The 21,358-nt window shown below is 41.5% G+C and overlaps 1 protein-coding gene across 1 annotated transcript in view; it reads left to right on the plus strand.

The window, feature by feature from the left end:
- dst (dystonin) overlaps positions 1-20,027 on the plus strand; it is a 219,658-nt gene extending 199,631 nt beyond the window's left edge. The window contains exons 80-101 of the mRNA XM_029765353.1: positions 128-283; positions 676-882; positions 1,441-1,560; positions 2,582-2,751; positions 3,054-3,213; positions 5,330-5,524; positions 5,821-5,949; positions 6,604-6,747; positions 8,205-8,393; positions 8,673-8,808; positions 9,033-9,193; positions 9,562-9,724; positions 11,844-11,998; positions 12,086-12,160; positions 12,297-12,314; positions 13,458-13,562; positions 15,039-15,156; positions 15,579-15,695; positions 16,878-17,071; positions 17,450-17,560; positions 18,640-18,772; positions 18,899-20,027. Coding sequence (XP_029621213.1) covers positions 128-283; positions 676-882; positions 1,441-1,560; positions 2,582-2,751; positions 3,054-3,213; positions 5,330-5,524; positions 5,821-5,949; positions 6,604-6,747; positions 8,205-8,393; positions 8,673-8,808; positions 9,033-9,193; positions 9,562-9,724; positions 11,844-11,998; positions 12,086-12,160; positions 12,297-12,314; positions 13,458-13,562; positions 15,039-15,156; positions 15,579-15,695; positions 16,878-17,071; positions 17,450-17,560; positions 18,640-18,772; positions 18,899-19,152 — 3,210 coding nt within the window. The 3' untranslated portion in view covers positions 19,153-20,027. The remainder of the gene's footprint in view (positions 1-127; positions 284-675; positions 883-1,440; positions 1,561-2,581; positions 2,752-3,053; positions 3,214-5,329; positions 5,525-5,820; positions 5,950-6,603; positions 6,748-8,204; positions 8,394-8,672; positions 8,809-9,032; positions 9,194-9,561; positions 9,725-11,843; positions 11,999-12,085; positions 12,161-12,296; positions 12,315-13,457; positions 13,563-15,038; positions 15,157-15,578; positions 15,696-16,877; positions 17,072-17,449; positions 17,561-18,639; positions 18,773-18,898) is intronic.
- The last annotated feature ends 1,331 nt before the right edge of the window (positions 20,028-21,358 follow it).

The following is a 21,358-nucleotide window of genomic DNA, read 5'->3' on the forward strand; positions in this document are numbered from 1 at the left end:
GTGTGCGTGGGTGTGTGAGCGTGTGTTTGTAGGTCTATCCGTTTGTGGGTGTGCACGTGGGCGAATATTTGTGTCAGTAGGAAGAGTGCAATGTTTCTCAAGTGTCTCTGTTGTCTCTGTGCTTCAGGTGAAACTGGAGGAGGCTTTGGCTCTGGCCACAGAGTTCCATAACTCCCTCCAGGACTTCATCAACTGGTTGACCCAAGCTGAACAGACTCTCACTATGTCCTCTCCTGCCTCCCTCATCCTGGAAACCATCCTGTTTCAGATAGATGAGCACAAGGTATGCGTCGGTGGGAAGACAGTTAACATGACACAAACATTTACGTTTTGATAGGTTTCTGATGATTCGTCATTTCAGTATTAGTCAACTGTCTCATAATTAACCTAAACGACTTCTTATCCTGACTTACTTAGTATTTATGATGTATAGAAGCAAGACCAATTGATGGGCTTGGGTTCCTTAGCCGAGACAGCTTGCAGTGCAAGCAAGCCAACCACGGCTCAACAATGCATTTGACTCTCATCCAGAACTCTGCTTATTAGTCAAGTGAACATTCTACTTGCCATTGGACATTCTAAACCAGTGCCTAAAACTGTACCCAAAAAATACCAACTCCACTGTGTAACACTATTGTAATATCTGTCATGATCCTCTGATATGTGTGTTGGCAGGTGTTTGTGACAGAGGTAAACTCCCACAGGCAGCAGATCATTGAGCTGGATAAGACAGGGACACACCTGAAGTACTTCAGCCAGAAGCAGGACGTGGTATTGATCAAGAACCTACTGATAAGTGTACAGGGCCGCTGGGAGAAGGTGGTGCAGAGGTCTGTGGAGAGGGGCCGTCTGCTGGACGACACCAGGAAGAGGGCCAAACAGGTACTACACACTGGGAACACTTGGTACAGGATCTCACAGTAGTACACATAAACTGGTGTGCTAGGAGTCAGCAGTCTATCCACACTGAAGTGGGATAGGAAATTGATGTAGGTTGAAAAAAGCAGGAGAGAGAGAGATTCATTGTTGAAGGAGAGAGAGGGTGAGAAAGAGAGAGTTAAACAGGTAGACTGTAGTAGATGTCACCATCTTTCCACGTAATTGGGCAAAAGGCATCGATTGAAAAACAGAGAAGTGAGGTCACTAACGAAGTGTGAGGTCAAATACGGTACAGTACATTAAGGCTTTGCAGACAAAAGTCGCCTGGACAATGTGTTACAACTACTCTATGCTTGTTATTATCGTTGGAAAGCTGTGGTTAAGTATTACAGTGAGGTCTGTCTTACATGTTGATTCCAAAGGCCTCAGAGCCCTTTCATTAGTACGCACCCTTCACTTTCCTTGGCGCTGAACTTAGAATGTAGAAGAATAATTCAAAGGAAATCATACATCACGGTGTGTGGTTTACTCAAACCTAATTTCCTACATCTCTCCCCCTAGTTCCACGAAACCTGGAACAAGCTGACAGAATGGTTGGACGATTCGGAGAAGGCTTTGGACTCTGAGCTGGAAATCGCCAATGATCCTGACAAGATCAAGACGCAGCTGGCCCAGCACAAGGTGACTGAACTAACTGAACCTCGTCGAATCCTTTTCTCATCCTTGGAGGAGAACAAGACAAAGGGTGACAATGAAAGAGTTGGCGAGACCCCTCCTATAGTGAGGTGTTTATGAAGGAGATTGTTTAGCAAAGCAAAACATCTCCAGCAGGACTGTAGTCATTTATCAAAGCTGTTCTTTAAAACCACAGCTTTTTAGGGGGGGGGTTTTCTGGTGAGACTTCAGTTTGGGATTTATACATTATAGTATACAGTACACATTAGTGCCTTTAGTGTCAGAGACTAAGCTATCCAGTTGTTGTCTTGCACTGTTGTGTGTGAGGATTGTTTGCTAATCCTATAATAATCCCTGGATGTACGGAATGTATTAGGGATGCCCTGATTTCAGAAACTTTTAATCCGTGTGGATGAAAGATGCTGGATTTTGACCCCTTTTTTTCAGCCACTGCATAGTGTCCTTTATTAACAACTAGGTCACAAATTAGAATCCATGACAGAATGTAGACGGTACACAAGTGTTCCAAAAGGTTTCTTCGGCTGTCCCCATACGAGAACCCTTTTTGGTTCCAAGTAGAACCCTATTTGGTTCCAGGCAGAACTCTTTTGGGTTCCACCTGGAAACAAAAAGGGTTCTTCAAAGGGTTTTCCCATGGGGACAGTCGAAGAACCCTTTTAGCTTCCTGATAGCACCTTTTTGAAGGAATCTACAGTTAAATCATACGTAGTGCCTCTGGATTAACTCAGCTGTAGTTTCTCAGTTGTGCTGTTGACGATTTGTCAATTACGTAACAAGACAGAAAGTGAGACCATGGTCAGATTGCTTAGGCTATTGTTCTATTATGGACATTTCACTGTTGGCTGTTCAGCTGTCTAGTCTAAAATCTACTTGTTTCTCTTTGCCAGACACACCGTATAAACCTTGAATGGCCTGAAGACGAGGCTAAAAACCAGCCACAGACTGACTTGGACAGCTTGAACTAGCTTAAATAATGACCATGTCTCTCCAACTTGGGTTCATGCAGGAGTTCCAGAAGGTGCTGGGGAGCAAGCACTCAGTGTATGACACCACCAGTCGTACCGGACGTGCCCTGAAGGATAAGACGTCACTGCAGGACGATAACCAGAAGCTGGATGACATGCTGAGTGAACTGAGGGACAAGTGGGACACTGTCTGTGGCAAGTCAGTCGAGAGGTAAAGGGACATGACTGGCACATTGCTGTGTAATGGACACACAATATGCATATTCATTATATATTTTACTGTCATCTAATCGTGGTGATGATGATGATGGATACTGAAACTGTCGGCTTCGTGAATACTTTTGATTGATTAAACTATAATTCTTCTCAATGCAGAATGCACCTGTAGAGTTTCTGCTGACAAAGTGTGATGATATTACATAAATAATAGAAAACAGTGATAGTTTAGTGATATTTTCTGCTGTCAGTGGTCATTATGTATTTTCATTAATAATGATGTGTATTTCCTTTCAGGCAGAACAAACTGGAAGAGGCGTTGCTGTTCTCTGGTCAGTTTACTGATGCCCTGCAGGCCCTGATTGACTGGCTGTACAGAGTGGAGCCTCAGCTGGCCGAGGACCAGCCAGTACATGGAGATATAGACCTGGTGCTCAATCTCATCGACAGTCACAAGGTAAATAAAGGAAACATTTGTACAATAGATCTTCATTGTCCAGCCGCAGAGCAGTACCCTTGGAGCAGTTTGGGGGGGGTTAAGTGCTTTGTTCAAGGGCACAATGGCAGTAGGTGCCTACTTGCAGAATAGATCTGTTCAAACTCTGGGCCTAAGCACATTCATCTAACTTGATTCTAAAGCTGAAACATGTCCTATTTGTGTACCCTGTGATACTGTACAGCGTGTGGTTTTGCTGTTCTCATTGTTCAGCGGATTTTATTTTCTCATTCCTTCCGGTAATTAATATCCCCCCCCCCCCAGCCGTTTGTCGGAAATAGAAATTGTGTTATGTGGCAAAACGCTGTTTGAATTAGCAGAGAAGCGAGATTGCTGAGGTATAGTGAAATAAAAAGTGCCTGGCAGGATATCTGAGTCACTACACTGAGGTAGTCAGACCTTCAGTTCAGTCACCCTCCATATGGCCTTCAAAGGCATCCAGATGACTTCATGAGGGTGCAGAAGTCAACTGCTCCAATTGGAAGTGTTTTTGGCACAATGTTAGTGTGTTAGCTGGATCGGTTTCAACCTTGTTGAACTGTATTATTCCAGGCTGTATCACATCCGGCTGTGATTGGGAGTCCCATAGGGCGGCGCACAATTGGCCCAGCGTCGTCCAGGTTTGGCTGGGGTAGGCCATCATTGTAAATAAGAATTTGTTCTTACTGTTCTTAACTGATTTGCCTAGTTAAAAAATAAATAAATAAATTGTATCCCTATTTTTCATAATCAGTGTTGATTTGGCCTAATTTGTTTTGGACCACAGCTTAGCTCTGAGGGTCATGGGGCTAGATGACTGTTTATAACCTGGTGTAATGTATCTTGGCTACTAGGTATATTCTAGTAGAAGCCATAAGCTGACGCACACCCAAAAATGTTTTGTAGAGGTGCTGACTAACAGAGAATAAACTATAAAAAGAAAGAAAGTCAAACACTGTAATTATGCTCCCAAACATTTAATGGGTCAATCTGCAAGTGCCGAAACATTGGTTGCTAGAACCATTAAATGTTTGGGAGCATAATTAGTGTGTGACTTTCTTTATTTCTGTACGTGGGATATCATAGCAATAATGACTTGTGATGTGGTACTCTGCAAAGAGCAGTATATGGATAGATGGAGTTTGAGGTTATTGGGTGTGGGGGTGGGGGTGGGTGTGTTGATGTGTCTGTTTGTCTGTTTACATGTGTCTCTGCATCTGTGTGTAGTCTTGTATATGTCTGTCTGTGTGTGTATAGTGTAGTATATGTCTGGTGTAGTGTAGTATATGTCTGGTGTAGTGTAATGTAGTGTATGGCTGGTGTAGTGTAGTGTAGTATATGTCTGGTGTAGTGTAGTGTAGTGTAGTATATGTCTGGTGTAGTGTAGTATATGTCTGGTGTAGTGTAGTATATGTCTGGTGTAGTGTAATGTAGTATATGTCTGGTGTAGTGTAGTATATGTCTGATGTGGTGTAGTATATGTCTTGTGTAGTGTAATGTAGTATATGTCTGGTGTAGTGTAATGTAGTATATGTCTGGTATAGTGTAGTATATGTCTGGTGTAGTGTAATGTAGTGTATGGCTGGTGTAGTGTAGTATATGTCTGGTGTAGTGTAATGTAGTATATGTCTGGTGTAGTGTAGTATATGTCTGATGTGGTGTAGTATATTTCTTGTGTAGTGTAATGTAGTATATGTCTGGTGTAGTGTAATGTAGTATATGTCTGGTGTAGTATATGTCTGGTGTAGTGTAGTATATGTCTGGTGTAGTATATGTCTGGTGTAGTGTAATGTAGTATATGTCTGGTGTAGTGTAGTATATGTCTGGTGTAGTGTAATGTAGTATAAGTCTGGTGTAGTGTAGTATATGTCTGGTGTAGTGTAGAATATGTCTGATGTGGTGTAGTATATGTCTGGTGTAGTGTAATGTAGTATATGTCTGGTGTAGTGTTATGTAGTATATGTCTGGTGTAGAATATGTCTGGTGTAGTGTAGTTTTGTATATGTTTGGTGTAGTGTAGTTTTGTATATGTTTGGTGTAGTGTTGTATATGTCTGTGTGTAATGTCTCACTAGTTCTCTCTTTGCTGTGTCTTCCAGGTGTTCCAGAAGGAGCTGGGTAAGCGGACAGGGAGCGTTGCGGCCCTGAAGCGTTCGGCTAAGGACCTGATTGAGAGCAGCCATGAAGACTCCTCCTGGGTCAAAGCTCAGATGCAGGAGCTGAGCGCTCGCTGGGAGACGGTTTGCGCTCGCTCAGTATCTAAACAGACCCGGCTGGAACAGGCACTGAGTCAGGTAGGACTCTTACTATGCCAAACCTCTCTTCATCACTCATTGAAAATGGTGGTGTTCCAAGACATCTTTTTATGCAGTTTCACAGATGATCAGATCTCACAAAGGCCGAAGATCTGTTAAAACGTCTCAGAAACATCATTCATATGGTCATAGCAATTCATAGCAATCGTTTGAGGAGTGCAGTGTGTCTGCAAAAAAGACAACGCCACCATTAGGACCTGGCTGAGTGCTTAGAGGAATGCTTTGGGGGACTTGTGTGTTTATGAACCTCTCTTGCCCCTGTCCCCTGGCTGCAGGCTGAGGAGTTCCACTCTACAGTCCATATGCTGCTGGAGTGGCTGGCCGAGGCCGAGCAGAGCCTGCGTTTCCATGGCACCCTGCCCGACGACGAGGAGGCCCTCGGGGCTCTTATCGAGCAGCACAAGGCAAGTGACATTTAGCTTGGAACATTGTCATCCTATAGAACAACACAGTGTTTCCCTGCAGATTATTTTCCAGGCAGGGCACAAAGGTCTCTAAAGCAAAATCCATAATATAGAATAAGTTCAATAGTTAAAATCAGACCAAATGTGAAATGGTCATAGGTGAAGTTGTTTTGGGCTGTTTAAAGGTTTGTATATACTGTAAGGGTGGGGTTTGCATGGAATAATTTTAATTGGAAGCAAACTAGTACCTAGCTCAACCATATGGCAGTTAAGGCTGTTATTTGCAGAGACTGTGGGTATGTTTCATCATTCTTTTCTGATGAGGCTTTCTCATAATGTATTGTTGATGTTTAAAACACACTTCACTTTGACTGTCTCCACACGTCTGTCAAGCTCGCCAGTAAAAGTTGAAATGCCATACATGGATTTTAGTTTGTGGTTTGCTATTCCGTGCCAACTACTTCACAATATTGAGTTTTTCTCAAGCATGATCTCACTGGATCTAAAATAGTCTCCCCTGACTTCACATAGCATGACGTTCTTCATCTCCACTTGATCAGGTATTGACAGAGGAACAGAGAAATTACTTGTTGGCTGCTACGTTTTGCCGCAAACATTGCCGATTGCTAATGGAAACTAACGGTTCTCTTTCAGGAGTTCATGAAGAAACAGGAGGAGAAGAGAGTGGGCCTGAACAAAGCCACCAGTATGGGGGAGGCTATCTTGACCATCTGCCACCCAGACTCTATCACCACCATCAAACACTGGAACACCATCATTAAAGCCCGCTTCGAGGAGGTCAGTGAACACTTACATGCCTGTCTGCTGTGCGTCATACTGGAAGGTGAGAGATCATAGGCCTATATCATGGCAAAGCAGTCTGCCAACTCCTTACATATCGCTTGCATAACCTCAATGCTTGGCAGAAAGTTTCATCACGTTTCTCAATCATACCGATACATTACTTTGTCACTTGGCTGTAACTAACCATTGACAAAGTGGAATGTAGCCATGAATGTAAATCTTGTTGTTGGGGCGTCAAAATAATTCTCTCTTAGAAAAAAAGGGTTCCAAAAGGGTTCTTTGCGGAGGGATAGGGTTCTACCAAGAACTGTTTTCACCAGAAGAACCGTTTTTGAAAGAAATGGTTCTTAGATGATTCTTTGGAAGGTAGGAAGGGTTCTACATAGTACCCTTCTGAGTCTGAATAAGCTTTTTTATTGTATATTTTTCTCTTTCTTTTAAATTGTGCCTGAGCATTAATGGTTACCTCAGTGTTTAAACTTTAACATCAGGAGTTTGAGTAATCTTATAAATGTAAAAAGATATGTGTGAGAATGTTTTAAACTGTATATGGGTATATTTATGTATGTACTGTATCGGGCTGGGTTAAATGCGGAAGACGCATTTCAGTTGAATGCATTCAGTTTCGCAACTGACTAGATATCCCCTTTCCCTTCCCTATCCGGTATTTCCTAGTGTTGATTTTTCATTTTCACTCTGTTTAGAGTAAAACACTAAAAACCATGCCCATCATTATCATATTTCCCAGCATGCTCCATTGCAGGATTATTTTCAGAATTGTTTGTTTCAATGTCTGTGTTTTTGCATATACATTGATTGGTTGGTTAATCTTGTGCTACACAAAAATAAATAACGTACACTTGTATAAACTAATCCAATCTGTTAATAGTTATACTTATTGCACCCATTACTGAGATTGTTGTCCTAGTTTAGATAATTTAGGTAGTCCCATTAATCAATATTCCCTACCCTGGCAGTCATTCTGGATATCCTCACTCTGGCAATAGGAATTTTGCATCACTTTGCAAGCCAGGTAAAATCCTTCATAGAGGGTTATAAGAAGAACCTTTTTGCAGATTACAGGGTTCTTGATAGAACCCTTCATAGAGCGTTCTATGTAGAACCATTTACAGGGGGTTCTGTGAAGAACCCTACATAGAGGGTGCTAGGTAGAACCCTCTGCAAAGGGTTCTATCTAGCACCAAAAAGGGTTCCCCTATGGGGACAAACCAAAGAACCCTACATGATTCTACTTAGCACTAGGTTGTTCCAATGTCTCAGTGGGTTTGAGCATGGTGCTGGCAACACCGGAGTTGTGGTCTTGAATCAGCATGGACCACATATTACTGAACATGTATCACTTTCAACTGTGAATCGCTTTGGATTAAAGCATCTGCTAAATGACTAGATGTAGGCCTATTAAATGTATTATTCATGTTTCGCCATGTTAGGTCCAGGCGTGGGCGCGGCAGCACCAGCAGCGCCTGGCCATAGCCCTCAGTGATCTGCTGGCCACTAAGGAACTGCTGGAGGGTCTTTTGGGCTGGCTGCAGTGGGCTGAGACCACACTCAATGACAAGGACAAGGAGGTCCTGCCTCAAGAGATAGACGAGATCAAAGCCCTTATCGCTGAACACCAGGTAGCGTATGACCAAGAGCTTGACAGTGTCTTTATTAAAGGATGTTAAGGATTTGGACTATTACTTGGTGCTTGGTTGACCAAACATTCTCCACTGCATGCAATATCAATGCTGTTCACTACTTGGCTAGTAGTACTATAAATGTTAATAGAAGATGCTATTGTAGGTCTAATAACATGAGTTACTGTATGTGTACTCTGCATGCAGTACATTACCTTTGAAGTGAATACAGTATACAGTACACACTGAAAAATATGTTTTTTCTGGGTGGCAATGCAGACATTCATGGAGGAAATGACCAGGAAGCAACCAGATGTTGACAAGATCACCAAGACACACAAGAGAAAGGCTGTGGTCGGGAGCGAGCCTGCCAGCCAGTCCCATATCCCTGTCCTGGAGAAAGGAAGAGGTGGAAGTATGTACCCCTCCCAGGACCCCCTTAAAGGCCCTGAACTCAGCCATCTGGCCCAGCTCTGAGGCACTGCCTTCACCATGACACATCATCCTCATACATTACCTCCTATGCTCTCTGTGTGTTATGTCCCCAAAATGATATCATTCCTATGTTATTTTTGGTATGGAACCAAAGTTATACAATGGAATAGCGGTATCATTAAACAGGTTGTTTTTCACCTACAGGAAAGCGTTCTCCCACACAAGCCATGTACCCATCTTCACAGCCTCCCATAGAGACCAAGAACCCCAGGGTCAACCTGTTGGTAAGCAAGTGGCAGCAGGTGTGGCTACTAGCCCTGGACAGGAGGAGGAAACTCAATGATGCCATGGACAGACTTGAGGAGGTAGATCATTTAAACCTCTGTTAGCTTATGAAAAATGTCCTGTAATGTTTCAATGTTCTATTCATGTCAGGTATAAAGTATTATGTATTTAAAAGTGTTTTGCAATTATTAGTATTGTAAATTTTGCATTTCTTCAGTTTTATCTGTGAGCAAGAATAAATAAACTCAAAAACATTAATGTTAATTACTTTATTTGCTTCATGGAGACATTCAGGAATTACATTTTAGAGATGTTGACAATAATGTGGCAGGCCATCACCAAAGTATTACGCCAATAAGCAAGCTAGCTTGTTAATGTCCGTACCATCACTATGCTCAATACAATGTATATCATGGTGTATAATGTATAGTGCTTGATTTTCTTTCAGCTGAAGGAATTTGCCAACTTTGACTTTGATGTGTGGCGGAAGCGCTACATGCGATGGATGAACCATAAGAAGTCACGTGTCATGGACTTCTTCAGACGCATTGACAAGGACCAGGATGGAAAGGTCACCAGACAGGAATTCATAGAGGGCATTCTCTCCTCCAGTAAGTCATAGTTCTGTTAAGACCTATAACCTCTTCACATTACCAGGATAGTAGGATCAGGAGTGTATAGAGTCTCAGATCTATTGACTTACAGGTGTAGGATCTTAATTTGACCAGTTTCTCACAGCAGGAAAATAATCCTGCAGCAACAGGAAATTTGAATTATTGTGTTGATTATAATTAATGCAAAGAACAGAAATAGGACAGCACTCCGGTAAATAAACTTAAATTGACATATTATTTTTGCCGCACGAACGTTTGGGGTATGAGCCCTTCTTCAGCAAGCAAGGCAATGGCAATCAATGTCACAACATAAAGACCTCACAGGTGGGCATAATTATAAATTCCCAGTCAGTATTGGCCCAATCAAGAGATCCCAGCAGAGGGAGCTGTTGGGGAAACATGAAAATCAAATAAAGATAGACACATTTCAAATACATTATGATGTCATTACCTAAAAGCCTTTTTAAACCTTGATTACACTGTGTTTGCATTTCCCTCTGTGCAGGAGGTTTCCTGCAACAACAGGGTGGTTAAATTAAGATCCTATATCTATATACGCTTCACATTACAGAGCTATGCCAAGCTGAGCCGTAATGGGCTGGCCTGGTTACACATTAACCATAGATGTTGTAACTACAGTGCTGTCAGAAAGTAGTTACACCCTTTAACTTTTTCTAGTTTCAGTTACAGTCTGAATTAAACATTTATACAATTTAGATTTTGTGTTGCAGGCCTACACACAATACCCCATAATGTCACAGCGGAATTATGTTTTTTAGACATTTTTACAAATAAATAAACAAATTAAAGCTGAAATAAAAAAATAAAAATATATATCTCTTTGAGCATGGAGAATTTATTAATTGCACTTTGGATGGTGTATCAATACACCCAGGCATTACAAAGATACAGGCGTCCTTCCTATCTCAGTTGCCGGAGAGGAAGGAAACCACTCAGGGATTTCACCATGAGGCCAAGGATGAATTTAAAATAGTTACACAGTTACAGAAAGGCTGTGATAGGAGAAAACTGAGGATGGATGAACAATATTGTAGATACTCCACAATACTAACGAGAGCTGAGCGTTTAACCGGAAATTTCTATAATTGTTCCCGTTTTAAAACAACTAATTGACTGATGTCAGTTAATTATTTGAATTCCATTTAGTTCCGTTTTTTTCGGTGCGCTCAATTTGCAGTTTCTGTAGTGATAAATCAGATCAAGCCTGAACTGTGCTGTGTAGTAGGGAGTTGCAGTTTCCAATGGCCAATATTCTACATATTGTAGTTTCGTGCAGAAAATGTGATAATTAACTACAATGACCATAATGCATTGCGCCCTTGCATAAACTTGTATTGTGTGTAGATGGGTGAGAGAAAAAAGCAATTTATTCCGGTTTCTATATTCAGGCTGTGGAATAAGTCAAAGGGTATGAATACGTTCTGAAGGTACTGTATGCTAGAAAGAACAATGTGAAAAGAAATATCAGAGCCAGCACAGTACTGTTTATGGCCTAGATTCACAAAACCTTCTTAAGAAGAAATGTCTTCTTAACTGCCATTTTTTCCTTAACTATAGATAAAGTTAAGCAAAGTTACCATTCCTCACAAAGGTTCTTGGAAATGTTCTTGCGCTATTTCTTATGTTTCTCCGTAAGCAAAAAGTTAAGAAGAAATTCGATTCTTGGAAATGTTGTTCATTCCAAGATAGACCCTTGTCTTAAACTCAGGGCAGTGAGAGAAAAAGCAAATGAAAGCAATTGAACATGTATTGATATTATGTATTGATTTTATACCCAAGAACATGTTTTAGAACAGTAATCTCAGTATGAAATATGCTAAAATGATTGTCATTGCTAGCTAGATAGCTAGCTAAAACAGTTGCCTAGCAACAAACATCTTAAGAAGATTTGTAAGATATTTGAGAAGTTCATAAGAAAATCATGAAATCTTAAGATATTGTTGAGGAATTGCACTTATGAATCTTCTTAAGTTTTTGCGTAAGAAGTGTTTTGTGAATCTGGGCCCAGATCAGTACACTAGTGTAAAAAGGCATTGGAGTGTCGTGTCCAAGAAATCAGAGAATTCTTACGGCTGTTTTTTATTTTACGTCCCAGAATTCCCCACCAGTCGGCTGGAGATGAGTGCGGTGGCAGACATATTTGACCGGGATGGTGACGGCTATATTGACTACTATGAGTTTGTGGCTGCCCTTCACCCCAACAAAGAGGCATACAAACCCCTCACAGATGCAGACAAAATTGAAGATGAGGTACTACATGTGTTGTAACTCAGACAATATGTACAGTATTACCTGTCTTCATTGTAAAACATGTCTAAATAATGTCATTCTTTATAGGTTACACGCCAAGTGGCAAAATGCAAGTGTCCTAAACGATTCCAAGTTGAGCAAATTGGTGCCAACAAATACAGGGTAAGAGGATTTTTCTACCACCAACACATGACCTTCACTGTTACATAATGTCCTATCCAATTTGTATTGTTTATAGTGAAACGTTTGCTCTCTGAGAAACTAATGTAAATCTTTTCATTGTTCCTCCCATGCCCAGTTCTACCTTGGAAATCAGGTACATATTTTTGTTGTCTGTGATGTGGTGCTGTGCCCTAATCAACCCCTCCTCTCCTTTTTCTTGGCCATGTTTCTTTTCCAATTAACATTAACATTTTGCCAAGAGTCTTCCATAATGTCATCAGAATGGAACTCAGAAGTAGCTACAGCAGACAGCAATAATGCTTTCAGACCTTTGCAGTCACTCGATCCTGAAAAGGCCAACTTTTGATTAGTTGTTAATTAGTCTATGATAATAACAATAACTGTGTGCGTAGTTCCACTGGCATAAGTAGTTGGGATATAGGATCGGGTCTGACTGGCTGGCGTGGGAAAGCAGCTGGTGCCTATGAGTGGTGCAGCGGAGGACCATTGACATAGTAGTAGCCTGCTAGGAAGGACTGTGGAATGACATAATCCCCCTTTGGGTCATGCCAAGAATTAAATGGTCGCAGTGTCATAAATGCACCTTTGTAAATGTAACCTGCGCTGGTTGATTGTGCAGGTAAACCTAGTGGCAGTAACATTCTTATTTAGATAGGTAGGAAATAAGATGGACCTTATGATCATTGCTAAAGCAAAAAAACAAACGCATTTAAAGCAGTTAAGTGTTATAATGCTTTGAAGTAAAATGCTGATTCAATTATTCCCTCTTATTCCTTGATGCTTTTGCATTTCAAATAAGAAAGAATAGGTTTTCTTTCCCAACGCTATTCCACACAAATCTTCTTATCTCTCTATGTGCATTAATTGAACCCTTTGCCAGTTTGGGATTTATAATGCTTTTAATGTGTGCTTGTCTGTTGCTTCTCTTTTATTTCCTGGAAATGAATTGTCTAAATAATGGCTGACATGTCTTTGTGTGACAGCATTCAAAGCTGGCCAAACGCCTTTCCATTGTTAGGGTATTACCCTGCTTGTTTTTATTTATTCTGTTCTAATGTGCAAAGAAATGCATGTTGCAATACTACATAACTCATATAAAATTCATGGGCCATATGCTTTCTGAAGATGGATGTAAAACGATGATGGGGGTGTTGCTGAGGAGAATTACTATATAGGGGGAAACATATATACACTGTACATATATATTTTGTGTGTCTTCTGCACCAGTTTGTATTAATTTATTACTCAAAATCAACTGAAACAATTCTTTTGACAGTTTGGTCTGGTTCACTGCTTACATGACGATGAGATTATAACAAGCAGGGACAGTCAAAATCTAACCCCCCACCTACACGTTGCGGTATTGGAAAGCTGTATTCTGGTAAATGGCCATTCTTCTCGTGACTATTCTTCAGATCATTCAAATCATCACCTTTACTGTACTCGATCACACAATTCACCAGTGGCATTCAATCATTCTGGGAATCACAGTTTGATGAATTCAAGTGAGAGTGTTACAATAGGCACCTAACTGCAGGCTCATCAGTGTGTGGTCATGTGTGATTCTTACACCGTGGTTGACTATAGAGAGACTATTCAATGCCATCCCCCATGTTGTCCCTCAGTGTCTCATTGAAGCTGAGCTGCATTGGTTCCTGCATCAATGTCAATGCATCCTCTATGACTATGGTGGTTTGTACTGTACTGATAGAAAGTGCAGGTGTCACGTTGTTGGTTTTGCAGGAGATTTTGTCTGTTTTGTCCGTTTCTTTTATTTGCTATGACGTGATAATGTTCGATGGAAAGCATGAGGCCGTGATTGTTGTGTTGTCAAATCTGCTAACCCCATGGCCATATCCAACTGGGTGACCTCACCTCATGACGCTTGGCTGTTTGTTCACCCTCCATGTCAGGTTTGTTTGAAAGCTTTGCAAGATTCATGCAAATATCCCATAGTATTCAGGAAAAAAAATGTGGCCCAAAAAAAGGTAAGGATGAACCACAACACTATAGTGCACCCTAGTGGTGGAAGGTCCTCTCTTCTGCCTAATGGTCTTTATATGATAAAACCTGTCACAGGAATTCCCAGGTGAAAATGAGACAAAATAATTAGAAAACATTCCAATATTAGAGATGAATACAAATATTGCAACCCTTTGTAACAAATTATTCACTTACTAATTATTACATTTACTTCAAACTTAATCATAAGGGATACATAACATTGTCATAACATTGATATTAACAACAGATGCCCTTACCAGTCATGTCAAGATGCCAGTTGTTAAATCATGATTATGACAGATGTATGTAGGCTACGATAAGCCTGTTGACAGGGGGTATGAAGTAAAGTGATACCCATTTCACCTCAATTACAAATCAATGTATCACAATTTCACAAGTCACAAACCAATCCTACCTTGTTGACAATGACGAATGCACTAATACAATCCGAGAAGGTAAAACCAGTTGGATTGACCCTTTCATTTGTGTCTTTGAGAATGAAACCTTGATGTTATTGCTTTGTGTCTTAATCAATGGGCTCAGCTGAACAACAACAAATAGAAACCAGACAGAAAACATAAGACAGATGATGTCACCTCTCATCTAGTGATGAAGTGAAATCCATTTTAGTGAAATCATATTTCATATTTATAACTGGTCGTTGTACTCTACAGTTAGAACATGCAATGTAATCAGGCACAAACTCCTAGAAGGAGAATCTTCCTCCTAACACATTATAGCATCTGCTGGTTTCTGGTGTTGCACAGCTTCAAGTCTTGTCCATTGTTGTTGATGCAGAGTAGTGCTCAGTGACTCCTCATTTTCCTCTCTGTCCTCCCTCCTCCCTCTGCAGTTCGGAGACTCTCAGCAGCTGCGTCTGGTACGGATCCTACGGAGTACTGTGATGGTGCGCGTGGGTGGAGGCTGGATGGCTCTGGATGAGTTCCTGGTAAAGAACGATCCGTGTCGAGGTAAGATACCAGGCAGAACACTGGAGGGGAACATTTTATAAAATGTAATTCATTGTAATGAAGGCAGATTACTGGATTCGGTATCTCTCGTGTGTCACTTCTGTTTTAATCGTCTACTTTTAGATAACGGTGCTACTGGTGATTTAGTATTTATTTCCATGGGATTTGATGTGATGTTATGAATGCTTGTTGTCCTCTGCCTGTCAGGTTTCTCTATTTCTATGTTGTCCTCTGCCTGTCAGGTTTCTCTATTTCTATGTTGTCCTCTGCCTGTCAGGTTTCTATATTTCTATGTTGTCCTCTGCCTGTCAGGTTTCTCTAGTTCTATGTTGTCCTCTGCCTGTCAGGTTTTTCTATTTCTATGTATTTCTATGTTTCTGCTAAAAAATTCCTTCCTACTGCTCCTACTCCTTCCTTTCCAGTTCATCACCACGGGAGTAAAATGTTGCGCTCGGAATCAAACTCTTCAATTACTCAGTCTCCTATAGGTTGGCAACAAATCTCACACTTTCTCACCTTGCTCCATGAACCCCCCAGTGGTATGTTTCTGCATCACTGTGTGTTCGGGTGTTAGTGTGGGTGTGTGTACATTATGGTTGTGTTGTAGTGCTCCTCGTGAATGGCGTTCCCATAAAGTGGCTCCACTCGCCTGTCATCCAGCAGTCTGTGGGTGTTTATGCATGCTGTCGTTATCGCTGATTCACATCATCTGCTTCTGAAGTGCTTCTTACTTACTGACCTCCAGGCCAACAGCGACTCTCTCTCTCTCTCTCTCTGGTTCTCTCTCTTTCTCTCTCTGGTTCTCTCTCTTTCTCTCTCTGATTCTCTCTGGTTCTCTCTCTCTGATTCTCTCTCTTTCTCTCTGGTTCTCTCTCTCTCTGGTTCTCTCTCTCACTCTTTCTCTCTCTGGTTCTCTCTCTCTCTTTCTCTCACTCTCTGGTTCTCTCTCTCTCTTTCTTTCTCTCTGGTTCTCTCTCACTCTTTCTCTCTCTGGTTCTCTCTCTGTCTTTCTCTGGTTCTCTCCCTCTCTCTCTTTCTCTCTCTTTGGTTCTCTCTCTCTCTCTCTCTCTCTCTCTCTCTCAGCATGTAGCACCCAGTGGCTCTGTGCACCTTTTCTTTTGCAATTCCGTTTTCAAGTTTGTGTTGACAATCACTGTAACAGTAATTGACTGTTTCCACCTAAGGGCTGGGGGGGGGGGGTACTCATTTATTTATGCCTGATGTTCTAAGCCACTGGAATCCATCATACGTTTTTTGTGATGACCAGAGATTCTTCTTCTTGAGTTGGGAAAAAAAGTCAGCTATTATACCTTTCTTTGGTTTTGTTTCAGGAGGTTGGGGTGACGTGGGCTGTCTTTATAGATTTGTATGAGTCATTCCGTTGTAGATTAAGTTCATATGATTCTTTATTGGTTAAAGGAATCACTAAATTTACTATAAACGGCCGTATGCTTTCAGTGAGTTCGCCGGTGTGGCTAAGTGATGTGAAACTGCATGTCCTTCATTTACACTCTGTTATTTGCACAATAGTCCAAACACAGATAGTGTAGAGAACAACCTGTATTCATTTCAATTAGTCTGCTTTTTCCAAAAGCAGGTACTCATCATCCATTGACTCACTCCACTGAAATGAATTAGGTTCACCTAGTCAATCAGTCATACACCAACAAACATGCGTATGCCTCATGTCTTACTGTGTGCTGTCATATTTTACCCCCCAGCCAAAGGAAGGACAAACATGGAGCTGCGAGAAAAGTTCATTCTCCCAGAAGGCACCACTCAGGTGATGGCCAGCTTCCGGTATAGAGGTCGTAGGTCGCGGCCGTCGTCACGGGCTGCCTCTCCCAACCGGTCAAACTCTAACCATAGCTGTCCGGCCCAGCATAATAACCCAGCCTTGACCAGCACACCCAAGGTAAGAGACGTCCACGATCTGGATGCCTCATCTTTTGACTACATACTTCTTCTTCCACAGCAAATACATTTAATAACTTGACTGACAACAGAGAAACATTGCATAATGACTTGTGGTTGATGACCTTAGGAAGCTAGTTGTATTTGAAACATTTCTAGAGAAACAGTGTGTGTCGGTTTGTCTGCCATTCCCCACATGCTTCCAACCATATCTACAGTATGTTTAAAATAAATAATTTTCGTTGTTTTTTTTGTAGTTTGATAATTCATTTGTTTTGTCATATCATAACTATTATTTTAGTCTACCTCTGCTCTTTTTAGTTGATTTCTCCATCTGAATCCCTGTGTTTGTGTGTTTGATTTGCCATTATTCCCTCAGACTCCCCAACACATAACCCGCAATTATGATAAACCCTGGCTGACAAACAGCAAACCCTCCAGTCCTCTAAAATCATCAGACTCCTTTGAGAGCCAAGGTTCATCCTCCGAGGTATAGTGAATCAACAGGACCTGAAACGCTCCAGAGCTCTGAACCTAACAACTACTACCTTTTACTATACACTCTTAGAAAAAAGCGTTCCAAAAGGGTTCTTCAGCTGTACCCATAGAAGAGTCCTTTTTGGTTCCAGGTAGAACCCTTTTTGGTTCCAGGTAGAACCCTTTTAGGTTCCGTGTAGAATCCTCTGTGGAAAGGGTTCTACATGGAACCCAAAACATTTCTATCTGGAACCAAAAAGGATTCTTCAAAGGGTTCTCCTATGGAGACAGACAAATAACCCTTTAGGTTCTAGAGCGGACCTTTAAAAAAAATTGTGTACCATCCAACTGAAATCTATAGTGTCTGAGTAAAAGAGAAAGGCCCCAATAATAACTACTTAAATAGCCCTACCCCTTCCCCTTGGCCCTAACTGCACAATATTTGAAGATCTAAAGGATCTCTGCATAGGTATAAATAGTGGAGTGGTGGAGCTTACACCATATTTGCTTATACCTTACAGATATACTAGCATTGAAGTGTTAGAGCCAAGGGAAGGTGTAGGGAGCAAATTGTGATTGGAGAGAGCACATAAGCTGTTTATTCGTTTTTCTATTAGATTCTATTAGATTCCAATTTCAGTTGGGTTTTTAGTTAGGATGCTTTAAGTACTGGCTGGTGATTGTGATGGAACATGAGTCATTCTCTCTGTTGACTGGAAAAAACAGTCTATTTCCTTCTCTAACTAACTCAAACTAAGATCTGAACTGCTGTTCTGTGTTGCATGTTCGACTGTTTATCTGTTAATCCGCTGTAAAGGTTTAGGTTGTTACTGAAACATCAAACATTACATGTAACTTTTCATTCAACAAAATAACTCCTTACATTGGAAGTTCCTGGGATTTCATCCGATTTCATCGGAATACCACATTGCATAACATGCTAGTTAGAGAGTAATTACCAATGTTAATAAGAGTCAATGTACTATAGTAGATCATCAATTTAACTACAGCATACACTATTGTCTTGTTCTATGATTTCCCATTGTGTAGCTATTAGTTTCTAAATGCCAACAAATGCTCTGTCTTTTCCAGAGCATCCCGATACAGGGAAGCAAACTGCGGCTCCCTGGATACTTGTCAGGAAAAGGGTTCCAGTCGGGAGAAGAGCAGGGAACCCTAATCAATGCTGCTGTGATGAAAGCACGGGGGCAGGCAATAGGCTTTGGTGAGTAGAGAATTATTTTGAAAAAGCAGTGACTGCTTTCTAACTGCTAAACGTCTTTGCTTTTTGGCTCTGCTATCAAAGTTGCCATTTGCTGTAACCAGACAACCGGAATCTTTTGTGCCCCAGAATCGAGAAGACCTGGCAGCCGACCTGGAAGTAAAGCAGGTAGCCGAGGCAGCAGCCGGAGGGGAAGCGATGCTTCAGACTTCGACATTTCCGATATCGCATCGGTGTGCTCCGACACGTCGGAGATGGTGGGTGACACCAGTCGGGCCACACCCCGCTCATCGTCACGTCAACACGGAGGCAAGCCTTCCAAAATTCCCACTCCGCAAAGGAGGTCGACCCCCAGCAAACTGGCCAAGACCTCCAAGAGATAGTCATTTTCCTTGAGACAACTACAGGAGCCCCATTGGCCCAAAGTGGCCTCCTGGTTCCACAAGACGTATGGAGACTGGAGACACATGAACTGACACTAGAGACTGGTGTATGTGTTAATTATTTAAAGTGTTGCGAAGATGTTAAATATTCTGTTGAGAGAGAAAATGGTTTAATATTAAGTGAGAATGGAATGTCAATGGCCTTGTGTATTTGTCTTAATGTATTTTATTTTCTGTGAATAATGTCAAATTAATATGATCATTTTATTTTATTGACGCTAAACCTGAAGAGGTACAAAAAGCTGAAAGAAAAAAAAACATGGAAAAGACTACATTGTATGGTCGTTCTAACACTTTTACACACTAATGAATGGTAACGCACAGCATTGTGCTCTGAGAGAGTTACTGAATGTACTGTAATTTCTGTATGCTGACATGCGTGTGACAGATGGTGCATCACGCTACTCTGTGGGACACCAATGATCTATTATCTATTTAAAGTGCAATGATGTACTGCCAAAATATGCATTTAAAGGGCAATACAATATACATGTAGCCTACCACATAGTAAACACTGCAAATAATGATGTTCTGACAGAGAAGACCGTTGAAGGCAAGTTCACGCAGAAACCCCTCAATATCCAGGCTTTAAAATACTTCAACTTTCCTTAGCACCTGCAGGTAATACTGTTTTGTTTAGTCAACTTACAGTGATGTGTGCCATTTTACCTTGAAGAGAGGCCTCCCGGGGCCCTGAGTAGACATTATTTAGTGCATCATCATGTCAGTGTATGGTTCATTTTGCTGGAGTGGAAAGGATTACTGTAACCTTTTTGTAATAAATTTGCTTGCAGAAAGCTACCATGGAATACTGAGATGGCTCACACAGTTGTCTGTTTCTTTAAATATTATGTTATAAATTATTATTACATTATAATGTATTATTTCTGTAGAATGACCCGATAGGATGCAGTGGAGAGACAAAGAGAGACAAAAGGAATCTAGCATCATATGGAAATAGTCCAACTTTACCTTATATACAGTTAATTCGGAAAGTATTCAGACCCCTTCCCTTTTTCTACATTTTGTTATGTTACAGCCTTATTCTTAAATTGATTAAAAACACACAATACCCCATAATGACAAAGCGAAAAAAACTTCTGATAAAAAAACAGAAATACTTTATTTACATTTGTATTCAGAACCTTTGCTATGAGACTTTGAGCTTAGGTGCATCCTGTTTCCATTGATCACCCTTGAGAGGTTTCTACAACTTGATTGGAGTCCACCTGTGGTAAATTTAATTGATTGGACATGATTTGGAAAGGCACACACCTGTCTATATAAGGTCCCACAGTTGACAGTGCATGTCAGAGCAAAAACCAAGCCATGAGGTCGAAAGAATTGACCGTAGAGCGCCGAGACAGCATTGTGTCGAGGCACAGATTTGGGGAAGAGTACCAAAACATTTATCCAGCATTGAAGGTCCCCAAGAACACAGTTGCCTCCATCATTCTTAAATGGAAGAAGTTTGGAACCACCAAAACTCTTCCTAGAGCTGGCCGCCCGGCTAAACTGAGCAATCAGGGGAGAAGGGCCTTGGTCAGGGAGGTGACCAAGAACCCGATGGTCACTCTGACAGAGCTCCGGAGTTCCTCTGCTGAGATGGGAAAAACAGAAAGACAACCAGCTCTGCAGTACACCACCAATCAGGCCTTTATGGTAGAGTGGCCAGATTGCCACTCCTCAGTAAAAGGCACATGACAGCCTGCTTGGAGTTTGCCAAAAGGCACCTAAAGGACTCTCAGACGATGAGAAACAAGATTCTCTGGTCTGATGAAATCAAGATTGAAGTCTTTGGCCTGAATGCCAAGCATCACGTCTGTAGGAAACCTGGCACCATCCCTACGGTGAAGCATAGTGGTAGCAGCATCATGCTGTAGGGCTGTTTTTCAGTGGCAGGGACTGGGAGACTTGTCAGGATCGAGGGAAAGATGAATGGAGCAAAGTACATAGAGATCCTTGATGAAAACCTGCTCCAGAGCACTCAGGACCTCAGACTGGGGCGAAGGTTCATCTTCCAACAGGACAACAACCCTAAGCACATAGCCAAGGCAACGCAGGAGTGGCTGCTGTACAAGTCTCTGAATGTCCTTGAGTGGCCCAGCCAAAGCCCGAACTTAAACCCGATCGAACAATTCTGGAG

Source organism: Salmo trutta, chromosome 10 (assembly GCF_901001165.1).
Source record: "Salmo trutta chromosome 10, fSalTru1.1, whole genome shotgun sequence".
Taxonomy (NCBI): Eukaryota; Metazoa; Chordata; class Actinopteri; order Salmoniformes; family Salmonidae; genus Salmo; species Salmo trutta.